The sequence below is a fragment of the Scardinius erythrophthalmus genome (genome assembly GCF_964197995.2).
Source record: "Scardinius erythrophthalmus genome assembly, chromosome: 9".
NCBI lineage: Eukaryota > Metazoa > Chordata > Actinopteri > Cypriniformes > Leuciscidae > Scardinius > Scardinius erythrophthalmus.
In genome coordinates this window covers 5,258,118-5,285,617 of record NC_138229.1, presented here as the reverse complement: position 1 = coordinate 5,285,617, position 27,500 = coordinate 5,258,118, and the positions used below count along the sequence as shown (strand labels likewise).

At 39.0% G+C, this 27,500-nt stretch overlaps 1 protein-coding gene across 1 annotated transcript in view; it reads right to left on the bottom strand.

Moving 5' to 3' along the window:
* LOC308695353 (polymeric immunoglobulin receptor-like) overlaps nt 1-18,782 on the bottom strand; it is a 34,040-nt gene extending 15,258 nt beyond the window's left edge. Inside the window, exons 1-3 of the mRNA XM_081373473.1 lie at nt 18,636-18,782; nt 17,215-17,523; nt 16,794-17,102 (exon numbers count right to left, since the gene is read on the bottom strand). Coding sequence (XP_081229599.1) covers nt 16,794-17,102; nt 17,215-17,523; nt 18,636-18,690 — 673 coding nt within the window. The 5' untranslated portion in view covers nt 18,691-18,782. The remainder of the gene's footprint in view (nt 1-16,793; nt 17,103-17,214; nt 17,524-18,635) is intronic.
* Nucleotides 18,783-27,500: the final 8,718 nt, after the last annotated feature.

Below are 27,500 nucleotides of genomic sequence, written 5' to 3'. Positions count from 1 at the left end.
CTGGGTAAATATACTCTTGTTACATGTTACAGGGTAAGTGTGACAGCGGGCCTGTAAATTAAAGTGGTGCTTGTTACCCTCTTTTTCCATGTTACAGGGTAAGTATACATATAATACATACGCGAAATCTAATATCACTGACTCAGAATCCTTTATTTGAAAGACAATACATATGTCCCTTATACTGACATGTAAGTACATTATAGGTAGGCCTACACTATAATTACCGAAAGTATCAGCACAAACGCTTCATACCAACTTTCCATCACGATGGTGGAGGGGTGATAATTTGGGCTTCTTGCTGTATTTGAGTCGACCATGAACTCCTTTGGGTACCAATGTGAGGGCATTTGTCCGACAGCTAAAGCTTGATGGCCAAAATTGGGTCATCCTACAGGACAATCTGGGGCGCTGTAAAGGGGGGGTAAACGATGACGATTCTCGGGGCCCATGACTAAGAGGGGGCCCAGAGAAGCCCCCAATAAAATTGTGGTGCTAAAAAAAAATATTTGATAGTAAAAATTATTAACTTTAAATGATTCTATTTGCTGTTTCCTGGTGTCAAAAAAATGTATTTGTTTAGGAAACACAAACGTCCGTGGGCCCCTCTCCCCCTCTCGATTATCATAAAATGGTTCAGTCCGCCCAAATTGTATCCAGGCAACACAAACAGCTTGACTTCACTTATAGCGCAGGTGTGATGAAGTATCATAGAACCGAACGGTACGTTGGACCATTTTTCCTGCCGACCAAAATTTCATTATTTCAAATGTAGGCGCGTTGCGCGTGGCAAGCGCGCTCATAATGTAAGAGACGCCGGCGCGACCACAACATTGTCCAAAATCAAATGTGCAAACGTAATGTAAGCGGAATGAAACTGAGCTACTCGTTATTGTGTGGTTGACGGACCGTTGTTTATCAGTTTGGACCAAAGCAGCGCGAGCGATCTTGATCAAGCGACACTGTTACACAGCGGTAATAAGAGATCCAGTAAATAAATCATTTTAATTCGCCACAGAAGTAATAACATCGCTGTAAGATCTAGTGAGAAACATTCACATTTCTCCGTTATTAACGGATCAAACAGCGCGTGGAAGCCAGGAAGAAACATTGTGACATGAATGAACTATCTAACGTTAGTGTCCACAGATCAGCAACATTCACCATGGATTTACTGTAGTAACACTAACTGCAACCATGGAAGTTTGGCAGGAATAGTAGGCTATAATGCCTTCAAGTAACATTACGTCGGTTTTATTTTGACATTATGAATACAATTGCTGCCCTCAAATGTTAATCTGAACTAAAAATAGACCTTTGTTTATAACTACTACAATATTAGGTTACATTTCATTTTTTTCCAAGGAGCTGTTTTGTTTATGCTCCTAAGAAGAGTCTATTATAGCTCCATCATTGGTCAAAGTGTATTAGTTTTAATAAATAAAATAATAATAAAAAAATTCTCTGGCATTTATTTATTTTTGCTGTATTCGAAAAAGTACCAAACCGTGACACAAGTGTATCGTATTGAACCGAACCGTGAATTTTGTGAACCGTTACACCCCTACTATCTATATCTCTCTTACCTATCTGTCTACCCCTCTGAAGCAATGGCTGAAGCAATTTGAATGCTGAGAAACTTTACTAAGACGTTTTGAAAAGTTAGTTCATCTGTTTATTGTTATGAATGTTTGATATTTACCAAAAACATCACTTTGCAGTGTGTTGTTGAATGAGTTTTTTTTTATAATAGGCCTAAATGTATTTTTAATTAAACATTTGTTAGTAATAGTCATTATTGGGATTTGATCTGGTGTTTTACGACTGCATAATGGGTGCGATGTAGGTGGTGTTAAAAAGGTCTTTAAAAAGTCTTAAATTTGGGGTGATCAAACCTGGGGAAACCCTGGAAAGGTTTTCTAAATTGTTAGTGGACCGCCCGTGACAATGATCGTAGCCTACAGCACTTTTCTGTGCGTACGTACGCTTTGTACATGAAGCCCCAGGTCTCTACGGTAGCATTTTTCGACAAGTTGGCACGTTTCGATAGAGCAGGGTGCAGGGTGGACGGCTTTGCCTCACATACTGTACATACAAATATAAATATATGTGAATACACTATATGACACATGTACAGCTATGCACAGTATATACATTATACAGTACTGAAGTAGTGCAGTATTACAGAGGACAAATTACGGGTGTGGACATGGGATGGAGTTCAATTGTCTGATTGACTTAAATATATGAGAATGATAGTCAAAATACCGTAAACCATGATTTTATGTAAATTAATATGAAAAAAGTCTCAGCTGTGTTGGGGGCCCTGTCAAGATTATTTTCATGGGGCCCAAAATCCTTAGCAGCGCCCCTGAGGACAATGATCCCAAGCACACCAGCAAATCTACAACAGAATGACTGAAAAAGTAGAGAATCAACGAGTTGCATTGGCCCAGTCAGAGTCCAGACCTCAACCTGACTAAAATGCTGTGGCGGGACCTTCAGAAAGATGTGTATAAACAGATGATAATTGATGCTAAGGTGGTTCTACAAGCAACTGAGTCATAGGGTGAACTTAGTTTGTCACACATGGCTTCTCAGTTTTGGCTTTGTAGTTTACACGGTGTAACGAGTTAGCTCAAAGAAATATTAATAATCAATCATAACTTGTTATAATTTATTATGAATATTTGGATCAGTTTATAGAATTAACTTAATGTAGTAAAATTAATATTACAATCAACCCACCTGTTCGTCCAGTGAACACTCAGTGTTAATTGTTTATTAATTCTAAGAAATATTAATTTCCGGGGGAGGGAAATGTCTTTCTTATTGTACAGTACTACTAAGAGCCTGTAGTCAAAATCTAAATCGTAAAGTAAACTTTGTTGCAAGCAGAGAATCAGAACCAAATACGTATTGTGCACAAGTGTTATTAACTAAATCATAAACATAACTAATCTAAACACACATACAAACATGCATAGGTAAAATGGTGAGTGACAGAATGGAACCGGAAGCAGGAAATGGGACTATGGAAAAGATCCATTTGACTATGAAAAGATCCATCGTCTTACCATTTTCAGAGCACCTCATTAAATGTATACTTGCTTGGTGTTTGCAGTGGAAACAATTCTTGAAGTTCTTGGAAAAGGATGTTGATGGTTCGGTGAGTGTCAAACGTGGAAGTTGCAATTGTTTTATTCTCCGTTGGATGAAGAGGATATGATGAAATTGAGTGGTTTGTTTGACTCTGTTCTGGTTGAAGGTTTTCTCTCTCTCCATGAGTACATGGCTGACCACATGTAGATTGTGACCTGCCGGCCCTGGCCAACCAAGGAGTGTGGAAGTCGAAGATGGTTGCCCATTCAGTGATGGTAAAGTTGCAGTTTTCTTCTGAGTTGTATTGAAGAAAATAGAGTGTGACTCTGTTGGGAGATTGAAGGCATAGCAAGCTGTGACATCAACCAGAAGAAGCAGCAGTGAAGGCCAGAAGAAGAGGGGGAGTCATTAATAAAGCCTGAGAAAGGCCCCACCTCTCCGGGTTTGCTTGACCAATGAGAAAGGTGGAATTTCCAAGCGGGAAAATTCCTCTGTGGTTGATTTATGAATCATTGTTTTAAGCGTGCTCATTTGCATGTGCAGCTGGATTGGTTTCTGATGAAGAAATTAAGAAAGATTCTTGTAATACTAATATGTTGCGCAGCTATCGGCATATCATGTACACAATCATTTCGATCTTCAAAGTATCAATTTATAGAGACCAAACATGGTATAGGTGAGGTTACATTGACCGTTGGCTCTATCATAAAATACATAGCATAAAAAAAAGAAGAATTAAAAGACACTACACAAGACAGTAAATCATTCACACAATTTTCTGGGATGCATGTTTATTTATAGATCAGTTTGTCTATAAATGAATGCAGCAAAGTCTGTTTTGAGGTCTGTTTCTGTCTTCCCTATATGTCTCTGCCTTGACCACATGACCATATTTTTAACAGCAACTTATCTGATCATTGCATTTTGAAATGTAGAGTTGGCATATGAATGAACAAAATGTGGTGTTGTTGAGTTAAGAGATTAGAACAAGTACGTTAAGTATCGGTAAACGATTGTTAGCAATTGTAAAAAAAAAAAAAAATAATAATAAAAAATAATAATAATAATAATAATAATAATTTAAATACAGATTCAGACAGTAGGAAAAGATAAATACTGTAGTACAATAAAAGACAACTAGAAAAATGCATTTCCGGAGGAACTGCAAAGTGTGCTTGCTCGGGTGCAGTGCACTAACGTTAGCAGGTAGTGGATAGATGCGAGATGCGAGAAAAAATGCGAGAATGCGAGAAAAAATATGTCAAACTGTCTTTTATTTTCGAATTTAATTCCTCAATCAGCGCTGGACCGGCATTTTCTGTCTTCCGCTGAGCACTGGCCGTAGACAGATCATGTGTTTTACCCTGTCAATGCAGTGGTCTGCGTTGCGCTGATCTTATTCACACTATCGAGTGTAGGTGCAGCATTCTAACATTGAGTCACAATGAGCTGTTTATGAAGAAATTATCCGCTTCCTAATTCATTTTAATCACGAAATTGAAACATTAAAAAACAATTTGCTCTTTATGGTGTGCGTGTGATAGAGCGCGGCAGCAACGAACCATCAGCTTGCAGCGTAACAACATTGAATGCTCGGCCGAAAAGCTGATCATAGCTGTACAGGGCGCCTTATTATTTTTCATCTCCATAAATATATCTAGTAGTAAAGCTAATGCAAGGGCTAGAAATCTAGTAATCTTTTGCTGATACTTCCTTAGCTGTGTCTGAAACCGCTCACTCGTTCACTAATCCCTACATAGTGAATGGCAGTTGAGTGCACTACATCAGCAAAGAATTTGGACGCTGACATGATTATCACGCGCCAGAGAGCTCGGACAATTTGTCATAAACATTACCTACCCATCTTTAATATTTCCTTTTTTTGGCTGTATGAATTGTATGTAACCATTGTATGCATGTATTTTTCACGTTTATTGCGTTATTTGATTAAAAAAAAAAGATAATAAAAACACTTGCTTGTCATATTTATTTACTTTTTTCATTTATATGTGAAAATAAAAGAGAACAAAACACTACACAACACATTTGATTTTTCAAATATAGATATAACGGTATATATAAATAAATAACCAGGCGTCTGGTCTTATAAATGATTGTTTTCTAACTCGCGTGCACCGTTGCCATGGTGACATTTTTGTTTATTTTTCATTTGCGCTCTATCGCCTTATCGTGTTGGATTGTGGGAAATAGTTTCTCAGCAAGTGTACATCGTATGTACACTCGAATTCAGAGAGGATTGTGGATAAAAGTAGTGAAGAATGTAGGGAATGATGTCGTTCACTCAGAATTCGGACACCACTACAAAATGGCCGACACCCTAAATAGTGCACTATATAGTGGATAGGGAGCGATTTCAGACACAGCTCTTGTCATCATGGAGAGCGCAGTTCATGGTTGCCGCATAGCAACGACAGACGCCACAGGAGAACAAGCGAAAGGAGACAGCGGCGCGCTCGCGCTTTCCACTTGTTTTTACACATCTAATGTGCGTTCCATTCGACAGGGTCAATGTTCACTGCTCCCCTACTCCCTGAGCACGGTATATCAGTTGAAGTGGACTTCACTGACAATAACCGCTCATTTGAAATGCCCAGCAAATGTCATCAAAGAAAGTCAACGACGGAGTCGCGCAGATTATGATATAACAAATACATATAGGACTACATTCATATTTTATTTTTTTTATTATTATATTATATATTTACAATTATATTGCACTATTTTACAACTACCTAAAATAAAATCACTTTACTTCACAAACTAGCTAAGCTGGCTGCATTCACGAGGTAAATTATAATCATCATAAATAGTATATGTAATATTCACAACAATTATGGGGCGCCGTTTGTAAAGCGGCTCACGCTGAAAATAACAGCAACATTTTGTCACATTTAGCTTCAAACAATGTTTAAAAAAACTGGTATGAATTTTTTGACGGTCACTTTTTACCACATTTACAACAATATTTGTCAACTTAGAGATATTTTAAATAGTTAAATCTAAATATTAAATGTTACACCTAAATGTTAAATATCTAAATGCTAAATATAAATCTAAATGTTAAATCTAAATCTAAATCTTAAATCTAAATATTAAATCTAAATCTAAATGTTAAATATATATGTTAAATCTAAATGTTAAATCTAAATATTAAATCTAAATCTAAATGTTAAATCTAAATCTAAATGTTAAATCTAAATGTTAAATCTAAATGTTACATCTAAATATTAAATCTAAATCTAAATGTTAAATCTAAATGTTAAATCTAAATCTAAATGTTAAATCTAAATCTAAATGTTAAATCTAAATCTAAATCTAAATGTTGAATCTAAATGTTTCGGGTGAAACTAAATATTTAACTAATATGCAAATTCAAAATGCCGGTAAGCGGAAGTGCCAAAATAAAAGCTTGAGGTGGTCAGTGTGTGTTTATAGCATGGTTTATAGTGTCAAATAACGAATAAAAAAAAATCTCATAATAATAACTATAATATAACGATAATAACTACCTAAAATAATAAACACGTTTGGAGAAACTGTAGAGTTTCGTGATGAGAGTAATGACATGACATTCAGTCAAAGTGAGCCCCCTAGTGGCCATAGCTGGCTATTATGGCTACAGGTCATAAGTCCCGCACTTTTCATAAAAGTGACACTAGCCTACTCTTCAAATAAAGTTTCTCCAAATGTGTTTATTATTTGAGGTAGTTATTATCACGATAATCTATGTCCAAGTGTCCATTTCCTCGGATGAGATGTTTTTTATTCGTTATTTGACACTATAAACCATGCTATAAACACACTCTGACCACCTCGAGCTTTTATTTTGGCACTTCCTGTTACCGGCATTTTGAATTTGCATATTAGTTAAATATTTAGTTTCACCCGAAACATTTAGATTCAACATTTAGATTTAGATTTAACATTTAGATTTAAATTCAACATTTAGATTTAGATTTAGATTTAACATTTAGATTTAACATTTAGATTTAACATTTAGATTTAGATTTAACATTTAGATTTAACATTTAGATTTAACATTTAGATTTAATATTTATATTTAACATTTAGATTTAGATTTATATTTAGCATTTAGATTTAACATTTAGATTTATATTTATATTTAGCATTTAGATTTAACATTTAACATTTAGGTGTAACATTTAATATTTAGATTTAACTATTTAAAATACTATTTAAGTTGACAAATATTGTTGTAAATGTGGTAAAAAGTGATGTAAAAAATTCATACCAGTTTTTTAAACATTGTTTGAAGCTAAATGTGACAAAATGTTGCTGTTATTTTCAGCGTGAGTCGCTTTACAAACGGCGCCCCATACAACAATAACCGTTAAAAATACTGTCATTTGTATAACAATGGCGAAATGTATTACTTACACACATACGTAAACTCCTCCATCGTTAGTTATGACCGTTCTGACTAGTGATGACGTGGTGCGCGAAAGTTGGGTGTGTGATCATCGCTCTCCACTTCCTGTGAAGTGATGTATCGATGTTCCCTTATTCCCTATGCCGTGCGCAGTGCCCTTCGAACTGAACATGTTTGCTCCCTTCGGATTAGACTCTAACTTAAGATGGCGGAATACCCTGTGAAGTCCACTTCGCAGTCCACAACGCACCTCTAGAGCGACGTTGTTGATTGTTTGAGCATGTGACTGCGCGTTTCTCCTTGTTTTCTATTGTTATGCGCAGCATATTTCCCGCGCGCACAAACACAGCCACAGACAATTAATTGTTTGTTCGGTTATCGAAGAAGAGCATGATGTATTTTGTATAAAGTTTTTTTTATTTTTTATTAACTGCTTTGAGGATTGGAAATGCACAATTCATGCATACAAATCTGTATATATTAATAAATGAAGATGATTAAAATAGACCAATGCAAAAAACGAAATTCATGCCTGCATTTATTAAGACAAACCTGGTAAAAACGAATGCAGTCCATATACACTGACTTGGCTGCTCTGTGAAATGTAATACAACAGTGCCACCTACTGTCTAAATAAATGCATTAACATCAAAAGGTGAAACACTTGCATAGACATAGGTAAATGGGTTTGTCTATTAGCCTGAAATAAAAATAAAAATAAAAAAAAAATTCAGATCTTGTGCTTCCTCACATTGGAGTATCGAGTTAATGTACAAAGTTTGGTTTCGATACGTGACAGCGTTCCTGAGATATGAACTACTTCCTGTTTTGGCGACTACGCCGCCGATTTCGTTTGGCTGTGACGGGCAAACGCTTCCGAAAATCAAAAATCCTTCTAGTAACTTATGTGAGGCTTGGTCCAAGGATCATGTACGTCCAGTTTCGTGAAGTTCGGACCAAATTTGTGACCTGTGAAACTTTAGTTTCGCTTCCTGTTCAATCCACTATGGCGGACAAACGACATGGACTTGTGATGTCATCTTCGCGAGCAACTTACACCGGTACTGACCGAACGTTTTAAAGTTGGAACGGTGTCTCTGTCTCAAAGGGCCTAGGCGCAGGAGCTGGCCAAAATTTTTCTCCCGGGAATAATAATAATAATAATAATAATAAGAAAACTTAAGAAGAACAATAAGTGTGCTGCTTTCAGCAAGCACACTTAATTAACCTTTGTATTTATACATTACATTTATTTTTGAAGAAATATGTTATATAAATTGAACATTTATAGTTGCTTTGTTAATTTTTACACAATCTATTATGTCTTCCCCTAACACCATCACACATTCCTCCTACACTGTAAAAAGTTTAACTATTATTTACTCAATTTTATTGGTGAAACATTTTTACACTCAAAAAAATTGAGTAAATTTTAAAGCTGTGAAATCAATGAAATATACTGTATGAATTGAGTAAATGCAAGTAAAAAAATTAAGTAAATCTGAGTAACTGCATCTGGTACATTAACAAATAAAATTGAGTAGAAATAATTTAACATTTAAACATTAAAAAAACAATATTTATGAGTAATATTAACTGTTTTTATTAATGAGTAATATTAACTTTTTTATTTTCTCTAAACCTTTGTAAAATAGTACTCCAGACAACCACCATTATACATTACATTGGCCTTTATTTTCAATGAGTACAGCAATACAGCACATTTTAGACTGTTTTTTCATGTATACAATATTGCCTGCATTTAAACTTATTTAACAAGTAAAAATGAAATATTTAAACATTCAGGTAGCCTAATTCAAGTGTAATCAACCACTCTGTTATCCAATATCCACCGAATCTGCGCTGGTCCTCGTGCCGGAGAAAGACTCGCGCTCTGCGGGTGAACTTTGAACTTCATACCGCCATCCTGCGTTTCACTCACAGTCACTGTCTGAGTAGTCTCGCGTAGCCAGACCTCCAGACTGACGGCTGAAGGTCTGGAATTCATAGCAGTTTTCTTTGGCCAAGGCCCGCCCATAAGGCCGTTTGACCGACATGTCAAACAACCAATTACAGTTCGTTTCGTTCAGCGTCACGTTTCGGGGCGTGGAAATGTCCCCACAACAACAGACCGGCGTGCAACAAGTCAGTCAGCATAGAAAATCAAAGAAGGAGAAGAAAACAAGCAGTAAGTCATTGAGCTGTTCGTGCACGTATACTACGTTTAGCTGATCTTGATAAATGCTCATTGTCACTCATGTAAACACAACAGTTTTTCTTCCGCAATCACACCGAAAATAAACGCGACACTCGCGCCCCCCGGAAATCCGATAAAATTCAACCAATCAGATGACGACTTCGACATTCCTGAAGTGTTTCCAGTTAAGTGTACCATATGCATCAGACGTTTAGCCAACGTTCCGTGGGCGTGACGTCTGAGGCTGAGACTACTGTCTGAGGCACAGCCGAAATATACTGCGAGCGACTGACATAACCTGCCAATAAACAAAAAGTGATAGTTCTGAGGACATTTTATCATCCAAATGATAATAATTATATTCATTATCATTATGAAAGTCAGTCATGTGTTTATGCAAAGCGTTTCAATCACGCAAAAAGACAAACGCGGCTCTCGTCTCGTTTAGGTGTCGAATTACGCCTCTGTAGGCTATGTTGTTTTGCATTAAATATGATTTAAAGCACAGTAATGATTTTATAGATAAAATAAAACATACACCAACCTGAATTTCACAGTGAAAATGCACAAAATCTGCGACGCTGAGAAGAGAGCTGTTGTTCTGGAGACTGGAGAGTTCAAACAGCCACGCTCACTCCAACCGTCGAGTTTTCGTCACGTCAGAGGGTGGGGGAGGGGGGGGGCATTGTTTAAATTGAGTAAACTTACTCAATTTTAAGAGCGTGTTAAATATATTAATAATATTGATTTGAATTAAGTATTTTTTTTGTTTCTTGAAACAGATCAGTTTAATTAAACATTCTCAAATATTTTGATAGAAATTTCACATATATATTAAGTATATTATAAAGAAATAATTGGTTAGTCAAATACTAAATTATTTTATTGAAAAAAACTTAAATATATCTGTAAATTTTAGCTAAAATTAACTGTTGGATTTTTACTCAATTATTTTGGTATGTTTAACTCAAACAATCAAGTAAACGATATACAGAGATTTTATTAAGTTAATAAAGTTAAAAATTTCTGTAATATTTACTAAGCCACAGAATAATTTTTTACAGTGTATTGCTCTTCCACGACAATTCGAGAATTTAGCCAAAATGTTTGAGAAAAGCTGTAATTTCCAAAGTGCCACTGTGAGTTGAAAAGTGTTCAGTTCCTCTCCTGCAGAGCTCTCAGTCCAGTCATTCTCACTGTTAGTGTGGAGCCACAGTGCTGTATATTGCTCCACCTGCTGGAGGCTTATGGAAGTGCGAGATCATTTTCAATAAATTGCCAGTAATGGTACAATAAATCCATGGAATAATATATTTTTGTAAAACTTACTGCTTTACTCCTAGGAGCATCACCAATAAAACTGTAGGTTATGTCTTTGTTGGGATCCTGTGGAGAATGGGATTGTAATTAAACATGATATATTTATGAAAACTTACTCTTAATATGTCATATTTCTGAGCCATTAATGGTATGTCTGGTTTACTTACACTTGAGCGTTCATCATCTATAGTGCTGTATATTGCAGGTTCTTCAGGTTCACAGTATATCTGCATTTCACACAAACACAGAAAATAAGAAAAATGATACATCAAGAAATCAACATGTGAGAAATAAGGTTGAAAAAAAAAATCTAAAATGCTCTAAAAAGTTTTGAGTTAATGACACCTCTCATGTGAATCGTAGCAATCGCTTTGGCAGTTTAGTAGTTTTTACAGTTTAGTACTGTGCATTGAGCCAATCGCTTTGGCTCAATTCTATTTTATTTTAATTCAACTGTGCAGTTTTGTAAGTGTTTTAAGGGAACATTGCATTTTATCATTTTGCAAACATTTGCAAACAACGTTACTTTTGAATGTTCTCTGAATTTCCTGAAACAAGTAGTAATATTTCAGAAATAAAACGTTCCATGAACGTTGCATAAATAATATTTTTGTGCTAACATTTTGTGAAAATTATTAACTCTGAAAGAATGTTCTATTAAAGGGATACTTCACCTCTGGAAAGTTGAATGTGTATTTAAAATAGGTAATTTAAGTAGAAGAAATGTGGAGAAATTTTTGAATTTGGAGCTTTCTAGACTGAGAAAAGCCAGAAAATGTATTTTTGGCTTATGTGGATGAAAGACAACAACTCCCAGAATGCACTTGCTTCGCTGCCTTAGGAGGCCACGCCTACCGGTTAGAGAGCAGTGAGCACAGTTGAAAACAACAAGGCTAGCCTAAGTAAGTGATGAGTTTGCCAGGGATTTAGAGACCCAAAATGTCCGGGATTCGGCTTTTGCGTTCTACAGTCGCCATTCATCATGTTTACTGTGGCGAGCAGGACGAGGCTGACGGCCGCGGGAGAACGGCGCGAGGCCGGTGCTTCATTACTGAGACGCGCCTGGTCTCGTATCTCTCACGGAGGAGCGAAAATTTTCTTAGCAAGGGTAAAGCGCACATCAACAGATCACTTGTTTAGCGTTCATGTAAACACTAGGGCTGTTTTCGACTAAGGATTTTCATAGTCGAATCTGATTCGTTAGATTTTGCCGTAGTCGACTGATAGTCGAACCTTTTTTCTTTTTCTTTTTTTTTTTAGATAGCAGCTAGATTTTTTCCATTTCAAACAAAAGAGCTAAAAAACACATATATATCACACATATATCATAACATTTCATAAACATGAGGAGCAATACGAGAGAGAAATTTGGTGATGGTTGTTTAGGTACATTAAACCACGTAAAGCTTTTTCACGCCCATGAGAACCGCGTGGAGTCAACTCACAGCCGCTCCGCTGCCCTGCTGAAAATGTGAAGCAGAAACGCTTAATATCAGATAACGTCCATAATAATTGGACTCTGGGTTCGATTTTTTGACCATTTTCAGTGGTTATGAGGAGCAATATGAGAGGGAAATTTGGTAATCGTTGTTTAGGTACATTAAACAACGTAAAGCTTTTTAACGCACATGAGAACCGTGTGGAGTCAACTCACAGCGTCAACTGGCAGCCCTGCTGAAAATGTGAAGCAGAAACGCTTAATATCAGATAACGTCCATAATAATTGGACTCTGGGTTCGATTTTTTTTTAATCATTTTAAGTGGTTATGTGGAGCAACATGAGAGGGGAATTTGGTAATCATTGGGTACATTAAACCATGTAAAGCTTTTTAACGCACATGAGAACCGTGTGGAGTCAACTCACAGCCGCTCCGCAGCCCTGCTGAAAATGTGAAGCAGATTTTTGAATACATTTTTATTTATTTACATTAGTAAGCTACAGGACATTGTCTTTCAAAACATGACCTGAAAAAATAAAATAAAAATGGTACCCAGCCCTTCTGAAAATGCGAATGCGTCTCTGTCCCCAGCACATTTCAAACCAAACTGACGCCCATGTATTCGACTATGAGGTTCATAGTCGAATCAGACCTCTCCGAATCGAATCGTCGAATCCTCGACTATTAGAAGTCAGCCCTAGTAAACACTACAGTCAGATTCACCGATCGGAATTAATTCAGTTAGATTGAAACGAGAGGTGTGCATGTAAACAATGAATGGCGACCGCAGAACGCAAAAGCCGAATCCCGGACATTTTTAAGTCTCGCCCGCCGGACAAGTCCGGGAAAAGGAAGATGGTAACCCCTACTTACTCAGCTTTCTCCTATTATTCAGCTTTCTCCACAGAACAAGAGCATGCTAGCTTAGCTTCCAAAGAAAGACGGCTGATACTGTGTACATTCTGTGAGTGAGATCCCATCCTGTATGGGCGGGTTGTAAACATGCGGAACAACGCCATCTACTGGCTGTAGTCTTTAGCCTCTGGACAGAAAATCCTCCGATGACGCAAAATGACGATTTTTGCGTCATCGGAGGATTTTTTCCAGACAAAAAATACATAAATCTCTCCTCTCAGGGGGATATGAGGGGGGAAAGCATGGTAATTCGAAAATACTACAGGTTTTCTACTAATACAAAGCTTAATGCTAAATCCTGAAGTAACCCTTTAACATTAAAATAACGTTTGTTTAGAGAACATGCTTGTTAGCCAAAGTTCTGAGAACTTTCCTTCTTAGCTGGGATAATTTTTCTGTGTGCTGCTTTATTGATTAATAAACGTTTACTTTTGAAATCTGTATCTAACATGCTCAGTGTGATCCACAATAACATTTAGCTGAACAAAAATGACATTCTAGCATAATACAGTAAGAAGTCAGTGTCAACAAAAAAGTAGAGCAAAAAAGACATTTGTATATTGCAAACATTCCAGTGTTGACTGACATGTAAAAAAAACTTTTTGACCAGCATGGTTCACACAATAATTTCTTCATTTTGGTGGCACTGGCCAGTTTACGTACACAATAGTTTTGAAGCATGAATTAAATGTTTTGGGCGAGTTATTACATTTTGCAGACGTGCAATAGGGTTTTGATTTCCCATAAATATAGAATAGTAAGACTAAAAACGAGCCAAAGCGATTGGGAAACTGTAAAAATACACAGATATTGTCATACTGTCACAGGTTGTGAGGGAGAGACTAAACACACAACGAAGATTCATGACGAAATCAAATCAGTGACCACGACGACCAACAAAGCAGGGAGAAACGGTGAACGAAAACAAACGAGTATTTTATGGTGTGACAGTACGCCCCCTCCCGGAAGGTGCGTCCTCGCGCCGTAGAGAGGAGGAACATGAGGAGAAGGCGAAGGGGTTGGCGAAGGGTAGGCGAAACCGGCAGAGGATACATGAGGAGGTTCTGGAGAAGGACGGCTGACCGGGAGGAGACAGAACTGAAGTTGGTGAAAGTCAGAAAGGAGCCTTGAGCAGGGGCATGATGGCAGGTGCCCAAGCCACAACCAGAACTGTGCTCTATAGTGGCGTCGACGGAGACAAGAACCATGGTGGTAGAAGTCCTGACACCCCCATGGCGCTGAAGAAAGAGACCACCGCACAGCCGAAGATCCGAGGCGATGGAGCGACGCCGAAGACTGTGGCGGCCACGCCCCAGCAACAACCTCACACTATGACAGAGCAGATCCAGAGGACAGAGGGCGAGCTGGGGTGACCGAGGGCGGTGGCGGAGCCTGAGGGACGACTGAGTGTGCCATAGTCAAAGGGGTGGAGGGCCGAAGCGCAGCGGACGGCATGCAAGGTCTAACCCAGGTGGAGCCGACTGACTGAGGGAGCTCGGCGAGGCCGAATGGCCGATGGTCCTCTCTGGAATGGTGGGCGGTAGGAGCGCAGGAGCAGGGAAGTCAGGGAGATGGGTCGAGGAGGAGCGATGTCCACCAAGGTTGTAAGTGGAGTTGTGGGCTCCTCTTGCCCAGGCTGAGATGGTTCACAGCTGGCCCAAGGTGGATCCGCACCACTGAGAGGAGTAAACACAGAGGGAATGGTGGGAGACAGTGAGGAGTGGGTGGCAGGAATGAGGGCTGAGGATGTCAGAAAAGTCAGAAGATGTGGGTTGTCCTCTAAGGTGGTGGGAGAGGGAGGCAGGGTGGTTCTGACGGGACAGATGAAGATTCTCTTCATTCACAGATGAAGAGGTAAGATTGTGTTGCTGCCTTGCGCTTCGGTGTCGGGCTCGACGTCTACGGTGGGCTCAAACTGCTTTCTTCTGACCGATGGGTTTGGAGTGGGGCTGGTGACGTCATCAAAGGTGAGGGATGATCAGCAGGACACCAGCACCCACTCCACAAAGTCGCCGAAGCTCCCACAAGGAGGTTCTCCAGACAACTGAGCTCGAGTGGCGGTGTTGAGGCCAACCCGAAGAAACGTGCAGAGGCAGTCATCCAGGAAAGTGGTCTGATGAGCCAGATCCAAAAATGTCTCCAGATGTTGCTCGAGGGAGCGTTCTCCCTCCTCAAGGCATAGTAGTTTAACAGCAGGGAAGTCCATGAAATAAAAGCCAAAACAAAAACATGAACTGAGACGAAGAAAAACAAACACCAATGATTCACCGTTTAACTTTTGATTCTGTTGTGAGGGAGAGACAAAACACATGATGAAGATCAAGAAGATAAAGATTAATATTCCAACAGGCAAATCCACGATAATCCACACACAATGTACTCATTGACATAACCTGACAAAAAGACACACCAACTGATCTGAATTTAAGTAGGGGAGATAATGACATGCACACACTTGAACACAATGACGAAATCAAATCAGTGACCATAATGACAAACAAGGCAGGGAGAAATGGTGAACGAAAACAAACAGTCTTTGATGGTGTGACACATACAAACATTTTCATAAACATTTTCATAACTCATAATTTAAAGGACTTACATTGGTTCTGCTGTCGTTTCTCTCTCTGTTTTGGTGTTTATCTTGCTCTTTATTTTAAAAAGGGGAAACAATAATATGACATTAACAGAGTTTATGTATATGTGCTGTTGAAATAAATGATAACATGGCATGAAATGAACTTTAAAAAGAATTAAGAATGGAGTGCAGGTCAACTGACTGGGTCTCTGTTTCCGTCTCCAGGTGAAAACACCGACCAGAATCAACAGCAGCAAAAGTGCAGCTGAAACTGGAAGCCACACAGTCAGAAGACCTTTATCTCTGTGGCAAACAAGAAAACACTTTAAAATCGGTTCATTCAATAAGCTCAGAAGAAAAGGTGTGTGATTAAGTCATCTGAATAAAAGCACCAGCAAATAAGGCATATCTGAATTAAACTTTCATCAGATCTTAATTAAACTGTGTTAATGCACTTCAGCATTAGAATTAGCCACAGTCTTAGAATTAGTTTAAAGCTTTATTTTATTTTAAACAATACAGGAGAAGTACTTATTTGGTGTGCAAAGATAGAAAAAAGCAAGAAAAAACAGGGCAATAAGTAAATGATTATGTAAACAATAAAGAAAAATAAATTGGGGAAATAGAGCGTTGATGACAAAACAGACAAATATAAAATAATTCTAGGAAGATTATTCATTTTAATGAGAACCATTTAAATACTAACAAGTCTCTTGGATTGTCCGTGGCTCCGTTTACTGTCAAAAGTAGAAAGCAAAGAAATTTTAGTTGTGTTTCATTTTTATATGTCGATGCAAAATATTACATTATTGAGAAAAAAAATTAGCCTACCTGGTTCTGCCTCGGTTACAGTGAGATGAACAGGATTCAGTGCCTCTCCAGCAGAGCAAAAGTACCATCCAGAATCACTGAGTCTCAGTCCAGTCATCAACACAGTGAAGGAGCTTCTCTCATCATCACTGATCTGGACTGATGCATTCTGGGATGTGTCAGTCCTCTTCTCAGTGTAACAGCGCTGATCTTTATATCTGCACCACTGTTTGAGTTTATTCTGATATCCAGAAGTGTAGAAACACTGGACACTGACATTATCACCTTCATGTTCAGATACACTGCTGCTCATCACAGACACATCTGGAGCTGAACACACAGACACAAGACATCTGATTATAAAATATTATAAAATACATGTGTGTGAAGTCAGAGAATTATACATTAGAATGTGATTAAAACCATTATAAAAATCTCATACCAGACTGAACCTTGATATAAAGATCAAATCTAACACTCGGCTGTCCATCAGTCTCCACAACACAATAATAGTGTCCAGTATGTTTGCTCTGCAGGTTTCTCATAGTCACGGTAAAGAGACTCTGATCAGGATGATCGACTACTGACAGATTCTCCTCTGTTGTGTTTGTGTCTATATAAGATCGATCATTATCTGAGAACCAGTATTTCTGCGGTGGGTTTTTCTCATCATAATGACATGGGATGGTGACAGATCCTCCAGGCTTAATAGTTAAAACATAATTTAACTCATCGCTGAAGCATTCAACACCTAAATAAAAACACAAACCGTTATAATATCCAGGATTTACAATAAATCACTTCTGAATCAGTTCTATCCTCACATAAAACACAGGGCTGCCAACTCTCACGCATTGAGCGTGAGACTCACGCAATTGACACTTTTCACACGCTCTCACGCCACACATCCATTTTCTCACGCACAGAAAAATTGCGGAGCAAAGGGGTACTTTTAATATTAAACTAATTCTCAGCTCTTAGATTCCGTCAATTTTATTACGAAATTCAGACAAAAATACGTTTGGCGCTTGTAAATGTGACGTGACAGATCGCTGAGCGCCTCGATCAGTTCAAATGCACGTGAACCGATCATCTGTTACTTTTTTATTTAAAGATACAGTACAACTTACCGAAAGTATACATAATATCGACCACTCGTGGATTTTTCAACCACTGAAAGAGGTCAATATATAACAGCAGGAGAACAATTATGTCACATAACGTTACATTTACCTCAGGAAAGCCATTTAATGACCATGTTAATTGAATAGAAAAAATAGCTAGAGAGGAGATTTTGCTGAGCACTATATTACATATTTATTATATTTTTACTTATGCCATTAAATAATTATTATTATAACAAAAACTGCATTATATTTAATTTGTTATTTTTAACCTTTAATAATACCAGCAGATTAGGCCTTCTATGTTTACAGCATTAGGTGAGATTATTTTTTTAAATAAAATTTAAAATAAACATGTATCCAAATGAGTCAATATTGATTCAAAATCGGAATCAAATCACAAGAATGGAATTGAAATCTTGAAATGTTTGTCAAGCAATAATAAAAACTGTATAGCCTACTACCAGTCATTGTACAATGTAAACATTGTAACATGTTGTCACTAAACTTCATGAAATTCTATTTAGTTACCAAATTTTTTTTGGTAACTAAATAGCAAATCCCCCCCCCCCCCCCCCCCCCCCCCCCCAAAAAAAATCTCACTGCAAGCTAAACTCAAAAGTTGGCAGCCCTGAAAACACGTTAAACACAACATGAACAGCTGAGCATAAAATCTGTCATTCCAAAATGCTAAACAGGATCCATTCGAAATAAAGACAGCACAACATTTAATACTCACCTAAAATGAGCCAAAACCCGATTGAAATGTAGAACACTTTTGCGTATGTGGCCATTGTGAAAGTCTCTCTTCTTGTATCTTGAGTTGTCTAGCTGAGTCTGTAGTGACTGCTGCACTTCCCTTTCCCCATCATATAACACTCTTGCGCCATCTGACTAGATGAGGATGGTGCGTTCAAGTCCTCCTGGGAAGTTCGTACGTACGAGGTGGGAAGTCGTGCTTATAACGGCATGTGCGTTCAAGTCACTTTCGTCGGAGCAAAATGGCGGAGTACTTTCTCTTAATTAATTACACAAAAATACAGTAAGGTTCTTAAACTCTTGTTCTAGAAAATGAAGAACAAAGAAATGTGCATCAGGTGTACTTTGTAGTTTTATTTTTTTAATTAATTTATGAAGCCACTGCCAACACCATTACATGTTGCATTGTTATACTATCATATTCTGTGTTGGCGATTAGCTAACTGCGCTGTAAATAGAAAAGCCTGACAATATCACAGCTAAATACCTTTACGTATTGTGTATTCCGCCATGTTAATCACTGACACGCCCCCAACTCGTAAAGATCGGAGCTTAGAGAAAATCCCGAGCTCCCCACTGGTATTTACGACATTGTGGTGGCGTTCAAGTGCGTTCAACTCGTAAATACGATCTATACGAGATGACTTGAACGCACCAGACACACATTCATTTGTATCTGTTTCATTAGTAGGGGGTCTGGGGGCAATTGTAACACTAAATTCGTCAAACACAAATAATCTATGATGACACTTTCCCAGCTAACAAAAATATGTTCTAAAATAATTTTGCTAATGTTCCCATAAAGTAATGAAAATGTTATTCCTGAATGTCTAAACTTTCAAAACTTTAAGCGTTTAAAAAAAAAATGTTTTATGAATGTTAAGGGAGCATTCAATTTCACCATTTTGCAAACATAATTTGTTTATGTTGAATATGTTCTCTGAACATTCTGAAACAAATAGTAACTGATTTTGAGATAAAAATGTAGCATATCGTTAGCCTCATAGCATAATTGCCTAAGTCATAGTTATAGCTCCTGTTAAAATCCATCTTGTAGTAATTTTTCGCCCCCAATTGGGTACCTTTGTAGAGGAGCTGGATGTGCTGCTGTCCTCATTCCCTGAGTATAGCAGCACACTTGTAGTCTTTGGTTATTTCAACATTCATCTAGAAGTGGTTCTCAAATGGTTTGGCCATGGGAACCACTTTTTCCCATGGTCATCAACCCATAACCCACTTTTAAATATATATATATAGAAAACATTCTTAGAATAACATTCTCAGAACATCCTTATAATGTTATTTTTATTTGCAGAATGTTTTCATAAAGTTTTCATGGAACGTCCATGATGTGATTTGTACTTGATGATTGTTCTCATAATGTTGAGATGAAATGTTCTTAGAACATATTGTTGTTATCTGGGGTCACTTTAATAACAAATAATTTATCGGGAGTGTTTATGATGGAATGTGTATGTTGTTGCTATAGGCGACAGATAACTTGAAACTATTTCATGACATTCTTTTGAAATGTTTTTAAAGAGGAAGTGCGTCTCCTTAGTCATTGGTTAACTCCCACCTATGCTTGCCTGTTATGAGGCAAAGAAAGAAAAAATAGAATGAACATCATGATGGTTTGGTCATGATAGTGTTTCTTCTGCACTAAAACCTGACGTCAACTTCCTCTTGTCTTCTGTGAATTATGACAACATCTCACCCAAAAGTCTTACCAGAAATATTAATCAATTTATAAATAGTTCAGCTATAGGCTTGTGGCAAGCAGGACGAGGCTGAGGGCCGTTAGAGAACGCACAAGGCCGGTGGCATGATTGATGATGAGCAGTGTCGTATCTCTCACGGAGGAGCTTCGGAAGCATAAAAGCAGGAGCGACATCAGTGAAGGATGAGAGAGGACCAGGCCTGGACTTTACGTTGTGTTTTGTTTATGTATTATTATGTGTGTGTGGCAGGTGTCTGTGATGGGGTTGCCACCTTTACTTTCGTTTTGTGTTTGTTTTATTATTAAAGTGTTTGAATGTTTGCCGGTTCCTGCCTCCTTCTTCCCATGACAACATACCTTGCAATACAGGCCTATTTGTAGCGGAACTGGTCTCACACCACAAGAAAACCCCCACGACACCACTGGCTTCGGTGGACCACGTCTGCAGTTTATTGACAAGAGGACAGACAATTAACACACACGCCTTCAGGTTCACTCTCTCTCTCAGCTGACTCTCTCCAGTCACAGGCTGTTCTGCGTTTTATACAATAAAGTCTTGTTTTACAATAATCAATTTCTCTGTGTCTTATTTATGGAAATTCACATTCACAAAAATCAAATTAAAGAAATAAAATTCCATTAAAAGTACATATTATTACATTAAGATTTTAGCCAAAATGTCTCAATTTGTTAGATCGTATAGTGGATTTTTTCTTTTATTGTTAAACATACCTGCAGTTTATTGACAAGAGGACAGACAATTAACACACACGCCTTCAGGTTCACTCTCTCTCTCAGCTGAAGGATGTATGAGAAAAGACACATTAAGTACTGTCCCCCATTACAGAAACTGCAATTCATCTAATACAGGCCACACATATGGCTATAAACATACATTCTAGCATCCAAACTAAAGTTACAGACATTCAATATACAAAACAACATTTCTACAGACTCAATCCACCAAAATTATATTTCAAGAAATGTATTTACAAGGAAAAACCCGCACTCTAGTTTGGCGCGCGGGCGGCAACATCAAACAAACACGTGCGTTCATGAAACTCAGAAAATGCATCAAACTGTACTCAGAAAAGTGAATATATCAACTTGTTTCGGTTTCATGACATTTCTATGATAAATATTGACTTCGAACATCACTTTATACAGTATATTTTACTCTTAAATGAAGAGCACTGCACAGACATACCTGACTCTCTCCAGTCACAGGCTGTTCTGAGAGAGCAGGCGCGACCGGTCCATTATCAATGACGTCACTCACAGAACAAACTCAAAATGTTAATTATAAATAAAAATACACATTTTCCTTGTTGCAGAGAAAAATAAAAATTGCATTAAGAATGTTTAAAGTATTTGTTTTGACTTCTATAACCGATTTAATTATTGAACAAATAAAAGTTTGCTGGAACAGTTACCATGAAAAACTCCATTCACTACACTCTCCCCTCCTAAATTTCAGCAAACTTTAAGGCTGTAGGTGAGACATTTTCCTTTAATGTAGAATTCCCAGACTTAAGTCATTCACGTGAATAGCAAAACATTTTGCTCGGGAGAAATATGCCCTTATACATATTACCATAAATTCCCACAAAAAGTACTTCTCAAATCCTATCAAAGCTCACTCAGTTCTTAATTCTGGTCAGTTCTTAAGTTCAGCTTAACATTTTACTTTAAGGATCAATTTAACTCTCTATCAAACTTGACACAATTTTGAGCAACTCTGCGAGAGGATCTTTTTGCCCCGATTCAGTCAAGATCATGCTCATACACTCGAGCAGGCGCCTGACAGGTTTCACTAGCCTTCCTGCCCTGGTTCTCACTGTTCCTTCACTTGGTTCTAAGGCAGTATCTGCTACAGTCACCGTTCTTAGGGACTTTCTCTGTCCATGTCCACTTTTGTAACTTGAGGCTTGGTGCTTAGAGCTTTTGAATGATCTGCTCATTGAACTGGCATTACTTGACATGACGATTGATTCACCTTGAACACTCTGATTGTCAACAGATTTTTGGAGCCTTTTTCCATCCCTACAGCATAAGTGATCTGGTTTACATCCATGTACACTATTGTCATCCTCAGACTGCTCACTGTCAGAGTCTGTATCTCTTGCTTCATGTTCATCGCTAGAACTTTCAGTATGTCCGCTTTCACTCCTTGTAGAAAGATCTTTCTCTCTTGTTTGACTTATGCAGACTGATTTTTCCAACTCTGTGACATGTTCTTTGGTCTCCTTTACAGCACATTTTCCAGTACTCTGAGGCGCTTTGAAAGCGGCACCTTGAAAAATCCATGCAGCTGTTCTACTGCTCCTTGATTCTCTTCCCATACTGAACAAAGATCTTTGATCTTCTGTTTGATCTTTTTCATCTCCTGACACTGTTGATAAGACTGTTGATTCAATGTCCGGCTCTTCCAATGGAAGGAAATTGACTGGAAGGAGGAAGTTACGATGGACAACTTTGCTTTTCTTTGTTGTGGGATTCTCAACTCTGTAGATGGGCATTGACGGATCTTTCCATATCACTACATGAACTGCTGAGTCCCACACATCCGCCAACTTTCCTTTTCCTCTTTCCTTTTTATTTACTAAGAGAACACGGTCTCCAACCTCCAGAGGAGCGCCCTTGGATCTTTTGTTATACCCTTGGGCCTGTTTTCTCTGTGCATCAGTAGTATTGCTTTTAGCAATGTGCACAGCTTCTCTAAGATCCTTCTGAAGAGATTTCACATACTCATCATAAGTCTGAACATCCTCATTTCTGAGGGCACTTCCAAACATGACGTCTACAGGTAACTTAGGAATCCTTCCAAACATTAAGTAGAAAGGCGCAAACCCTGTTGTTTCATGGGTAGTACAATTGTAGGAAAACGTGAGTGTCTGAATGATTTGCGGCCACTTTTCCTTTGCTCGAGGCGGCAAAGAGCGGATCATGCTCCCAAGGGTGCGATTAAACCTCTCTGTCTGGCCATTGCCCATAGGATGGTACGGTGTGGTATGGGACTTTTCAACACCAGACACCAGCAACAACTCCGCTATCAATTTGCTCTCGAAATTTGCACCTTTGTCAGAATGTATTCTCTGCGGAAAGCCATACACGCAGAAAAAGTTGTTCCACAATTTCTGAGCCACTACTTTGGCTGTTTGGTTGGGACAGGGGAACGCATGGGCTAGTTTTGTGAAATGGTCTGTTATGACCAGAACATCAATACTCTCTCCATGGGTTCCTTCTGCAGACCAGAAATCTATACATACGAGCTCAAGTGGTGCATTCGTTCTGATAGACTCTAGTGGAGCCCTGGCCTCAGGTTCCTGTGTCTTCCCAACTACACATCGTTTACAATGCGAGACATACTTCTTAACATCTGTGTCCATACCAGACCAGAAAAACCTCTGGCGTACAAGATGAAGGGTTCTGTTTTGTCCTTGATGGCCTGCATCGTCATGAGTTCCTCTGAGAGCAACAGTTCTCAGTGACAGGGGAAGCACAAGCTGATACCTGACTTTACCGACCCGATCTTTGGACCTGCGGTACAGAACTCCAACTTTTACTTCAAGCTTTTCCCAGTGTTTCAGAAGTCTCATTACTGGTGCAGTTTCATTGTCTCTCTCTCTACGTGATGGTCTCCTTTTCCTTTCAACAAAGAATGCAACACGGGACACAGTGGGATCTGCTTTCTGCTTCATCCGTATATCCTCCACAGAGAAGACTGGAAGAGTGCTGACACCTCCATGGACAAAAGTATTATTCTGGGCTAGATGAATACTCTGAACTGGACTACTGGCTTCCCAGTTGAGACAGGACTCAAAGACAGCTTTTACCCCTTCACTACTAACCACCTTCAGGTTTTCAACTTGAGAATCCATGCTGCTTTCACCCATTTGATGGTGCACATTCACTGATAACCGGAAAGTTTCCTGAATGGTTTCGGAAGTCACATGTTTAGATTTAGTCTCAAGTGCATCACAGACTTCTAATGTTTTGGCAAAAGGTCGGCGGCTCAAAAGATCAGCAGGGATGTTTTTGGTACCAGGTATGTATCTGAGATCAAAGTCAAAAGGGGCAAGCTTAGATACCCATCTCTGCTCGCAGGCATCTAGCTTTGGCTTTGACATTATATACGTGAGGGGGTTGTTATCAGTTAGCACTGTAAATTTAGTCCCCTTCAGCCAATGGGCGAATTTATCACAAACTGCCCACTTCAGTGCATAGAACTCTAACCTATGAGCAGGGTAATGGGACTGGGCTTTTGACAGGGTCTTACTTGCAAAAGCGACTGGTCTAGGTTTTGTCTCATCTTCTGGAATCTGACTCAAGACTGCACCAAAACCATCCAAAGATGCATCGGTAGACAAAAGAAAAGGTCTATGGAAGTCTGGGTGGGCAAGAACAACAGTGTGAGAAAGTGCATGTTTTATATTTTCTACAGCTGTGTCACACTCTGCAGTCCAGTCTTCAGGTCTTAAACGCCTAGGTTTGGAAACGAAGGGTTTCTTTTGTCCATGTCTTCTCCCGACTTTCTGTCCAGCAGTCAGTTTAAATAATGGTTTAGCTAAAGTCGAGAGACCTTCAATGAAATGGTAATAATAATTCGCCATCCCAAGAAAAGATTTAATTTTGGTTGGTGAAGGAGTCTTTCCGTCTACTTCCATCAAGTCTGTGGATTTAATGTCACTGATTGCAGACACTTTTGCAGGATCGGTTGCTATGCCACTCTCAGTCACAATATGACCCAAAAACTTGACTGTTTTTCTCAAGAAATAGCACTTCTTTTGCGCCAGTTTCAGGTTATGCTCTTTAAGTCGGGAAAACACCATCTCCAGGCGATCAAGAGCTTCCTTCTCAGTTTTGCCAAAGACGAGTAGATCATCTAAGTAGCAAAGAAGCGAAAGGAAGTTCTGGTCTCCAAAAATAGATGTCATCATGCGTGAGAACGTAGCTGGGCTGTTACATAAACCTTGAGCCATACGATTATATTCATAAAGCCCTACTGGAGTTGTGCATGCCGTATATTTCCGATCATCCTCATGAATTGGAATGTTATAGAAGCCCGATGTTAAATCCATGGTGCTAAAATAACTATTTCCTCCTAATGATGCGAGGGCATCAGCTTGATGGGGCAAAGGATACGCATCCTTTTCTGTCCTTTGGTTGAGCCATCTAAAGTCTGTACATATCCTTAGCTCTCCAGAAGGTTTCCAGACTAAGACTAAAGGTGATGCCCATTCACGGTTTGATTTTTGAATGATACCACGCTCCTCCATCTCATCCAATGTTTGTCTCAATTTCTGATAATGGGTGGGTGGAACCCTTCTGTAGGGCAGTCGGAAAGGCTTCTCATCTTTGAGTCGTATCCGATGAACAGTGTTCTTTACTTCACCGCAATCTAGCTTGTCACGAGAGAAGGTACTTTCATACTGTACTATGAGATCAGTCAGCTCTCCTTTCCAGTAATCACTTACTTCACAGGACTCAATGTCAATTTCTGTCAGGCCCAGATCTCTAAACTTGGCTCTATAGTCAGACTGCAGCTTGCTTTTCTCATTGAGCTCATTAACTTGGACAATATTCTGCTGAACCCCTTCCTGCAGGTATTCTGTACTTTTTTCTGTGAGATCTAGTTCCTCTAGTGCAAGGCATGGGTGCACGTTAGCTATTTTAGTATTGCGGCGCAAAACAATGGGGCGGTCAATCATATTGATCACTCTCATAGGAATCCACTTATCACCCCAGAGTGGGCAAACACTGCGAGCTACCATAACATTTCTTGGTGCAGAACGGGAAGTGGAGGGTTCGAGCATTACTGTACTTCCAACAGACAAGGGAACCTCTTCCTTTAACCTTCCCCAAACCAAATGTTCTTGCTGTGGCTCTAGTGTAAGACATTGTCGCAATACTACCGTGCCAACTCTCTGCGGTATCTTATCTCCATGCCAGCGGTCAACATTAGAAAGCACATTCAGCAGGGGTTCTTGAACATTATCTTGAACTGGTTGAGATAAGCTTTTCCAGTACCACTCAGTTTTCCTCATCTGCTGAGTCACATGCCTGATGACATTCGATCCAACTATCATTTCATCTTTTTGGCCTGGGACCACTAGAAAGTTGATTGTCATTTTACATTCAAGCATATCCACATTCAACTCATATGTGCACTTTGGTTTTGTTTCATTCCCTCCACAGCCAGTAAGTACTTTTTTTGTGGGTTTACTCGAATCTGTGCAGATCAAGTTCCAGTCTTTAAGCGTGCGTTCAGCTGTTTCACTCAATGTACAGGTAACAGATCCACTATCGACAAGAGCTAATAGTTTCACTTTCCCCTCAACTAATACTGGAGCATAGAACAGATCATCTTCATCATTAATTCTCTGGTAATTAGCTTTTGGAGCCTCACAGGTCGTCTTTTGCTGAACTGCAAGTCCTTCACTTACACTGTTTTGACTTAAGTGATCACTTGTAGTTACCTGAACAGTCAATGGGCTTTCTGGGGTCTTTACTTGTCTGATACCCACACTGCCCCCCCCACAATGCAGGTTTTCTAGTTTAAATGGTGCTCAGGTCTAGTGGCTACGCTGGCTGTGACTTGTTTTACTTGTCTTTTGTCAGGGCATTCAAAACCTCTGTGCCCTGTCTTGAAACACCTAAAACACAGCCCCTCCTTAAAACAGTGAGTCTTTGTCGTATGATCTTGAGCCCTACATATTTTGCAGGGGACTGCAGGGGATTCAGGCACGACCTTGCCCTGTTCAGTTTTCTGTTCTTGCTCCTTCTGTTTGACTAGGAACTGCTCTAGTAGAGAAACCACTCGCCCGAGGAGAGCAGAATCTGAACCGCTTGGCTGATTAACTGCAGTGGACTGCTGTTGGGTCATGCACCAGGCGTTAGATGAGGTTTCATCAACCCTTCTCTCTCTATCTACTCTTATAGACTGTTTGTCTCTGTGGTGGCTGTCAATTAATGCTTGAATGTCTTGTGCATTCCAACTTTCCAATGGTTTGCTCCGAAGGGCAGTGTACAGAGCAGGCTCAGGACAATGCCTCACAAACATCATTGCCACTTCGTGACTAGGGTCTTCAACTCTTTTTCCTTGTCGGTTTAGGCATTCATCAG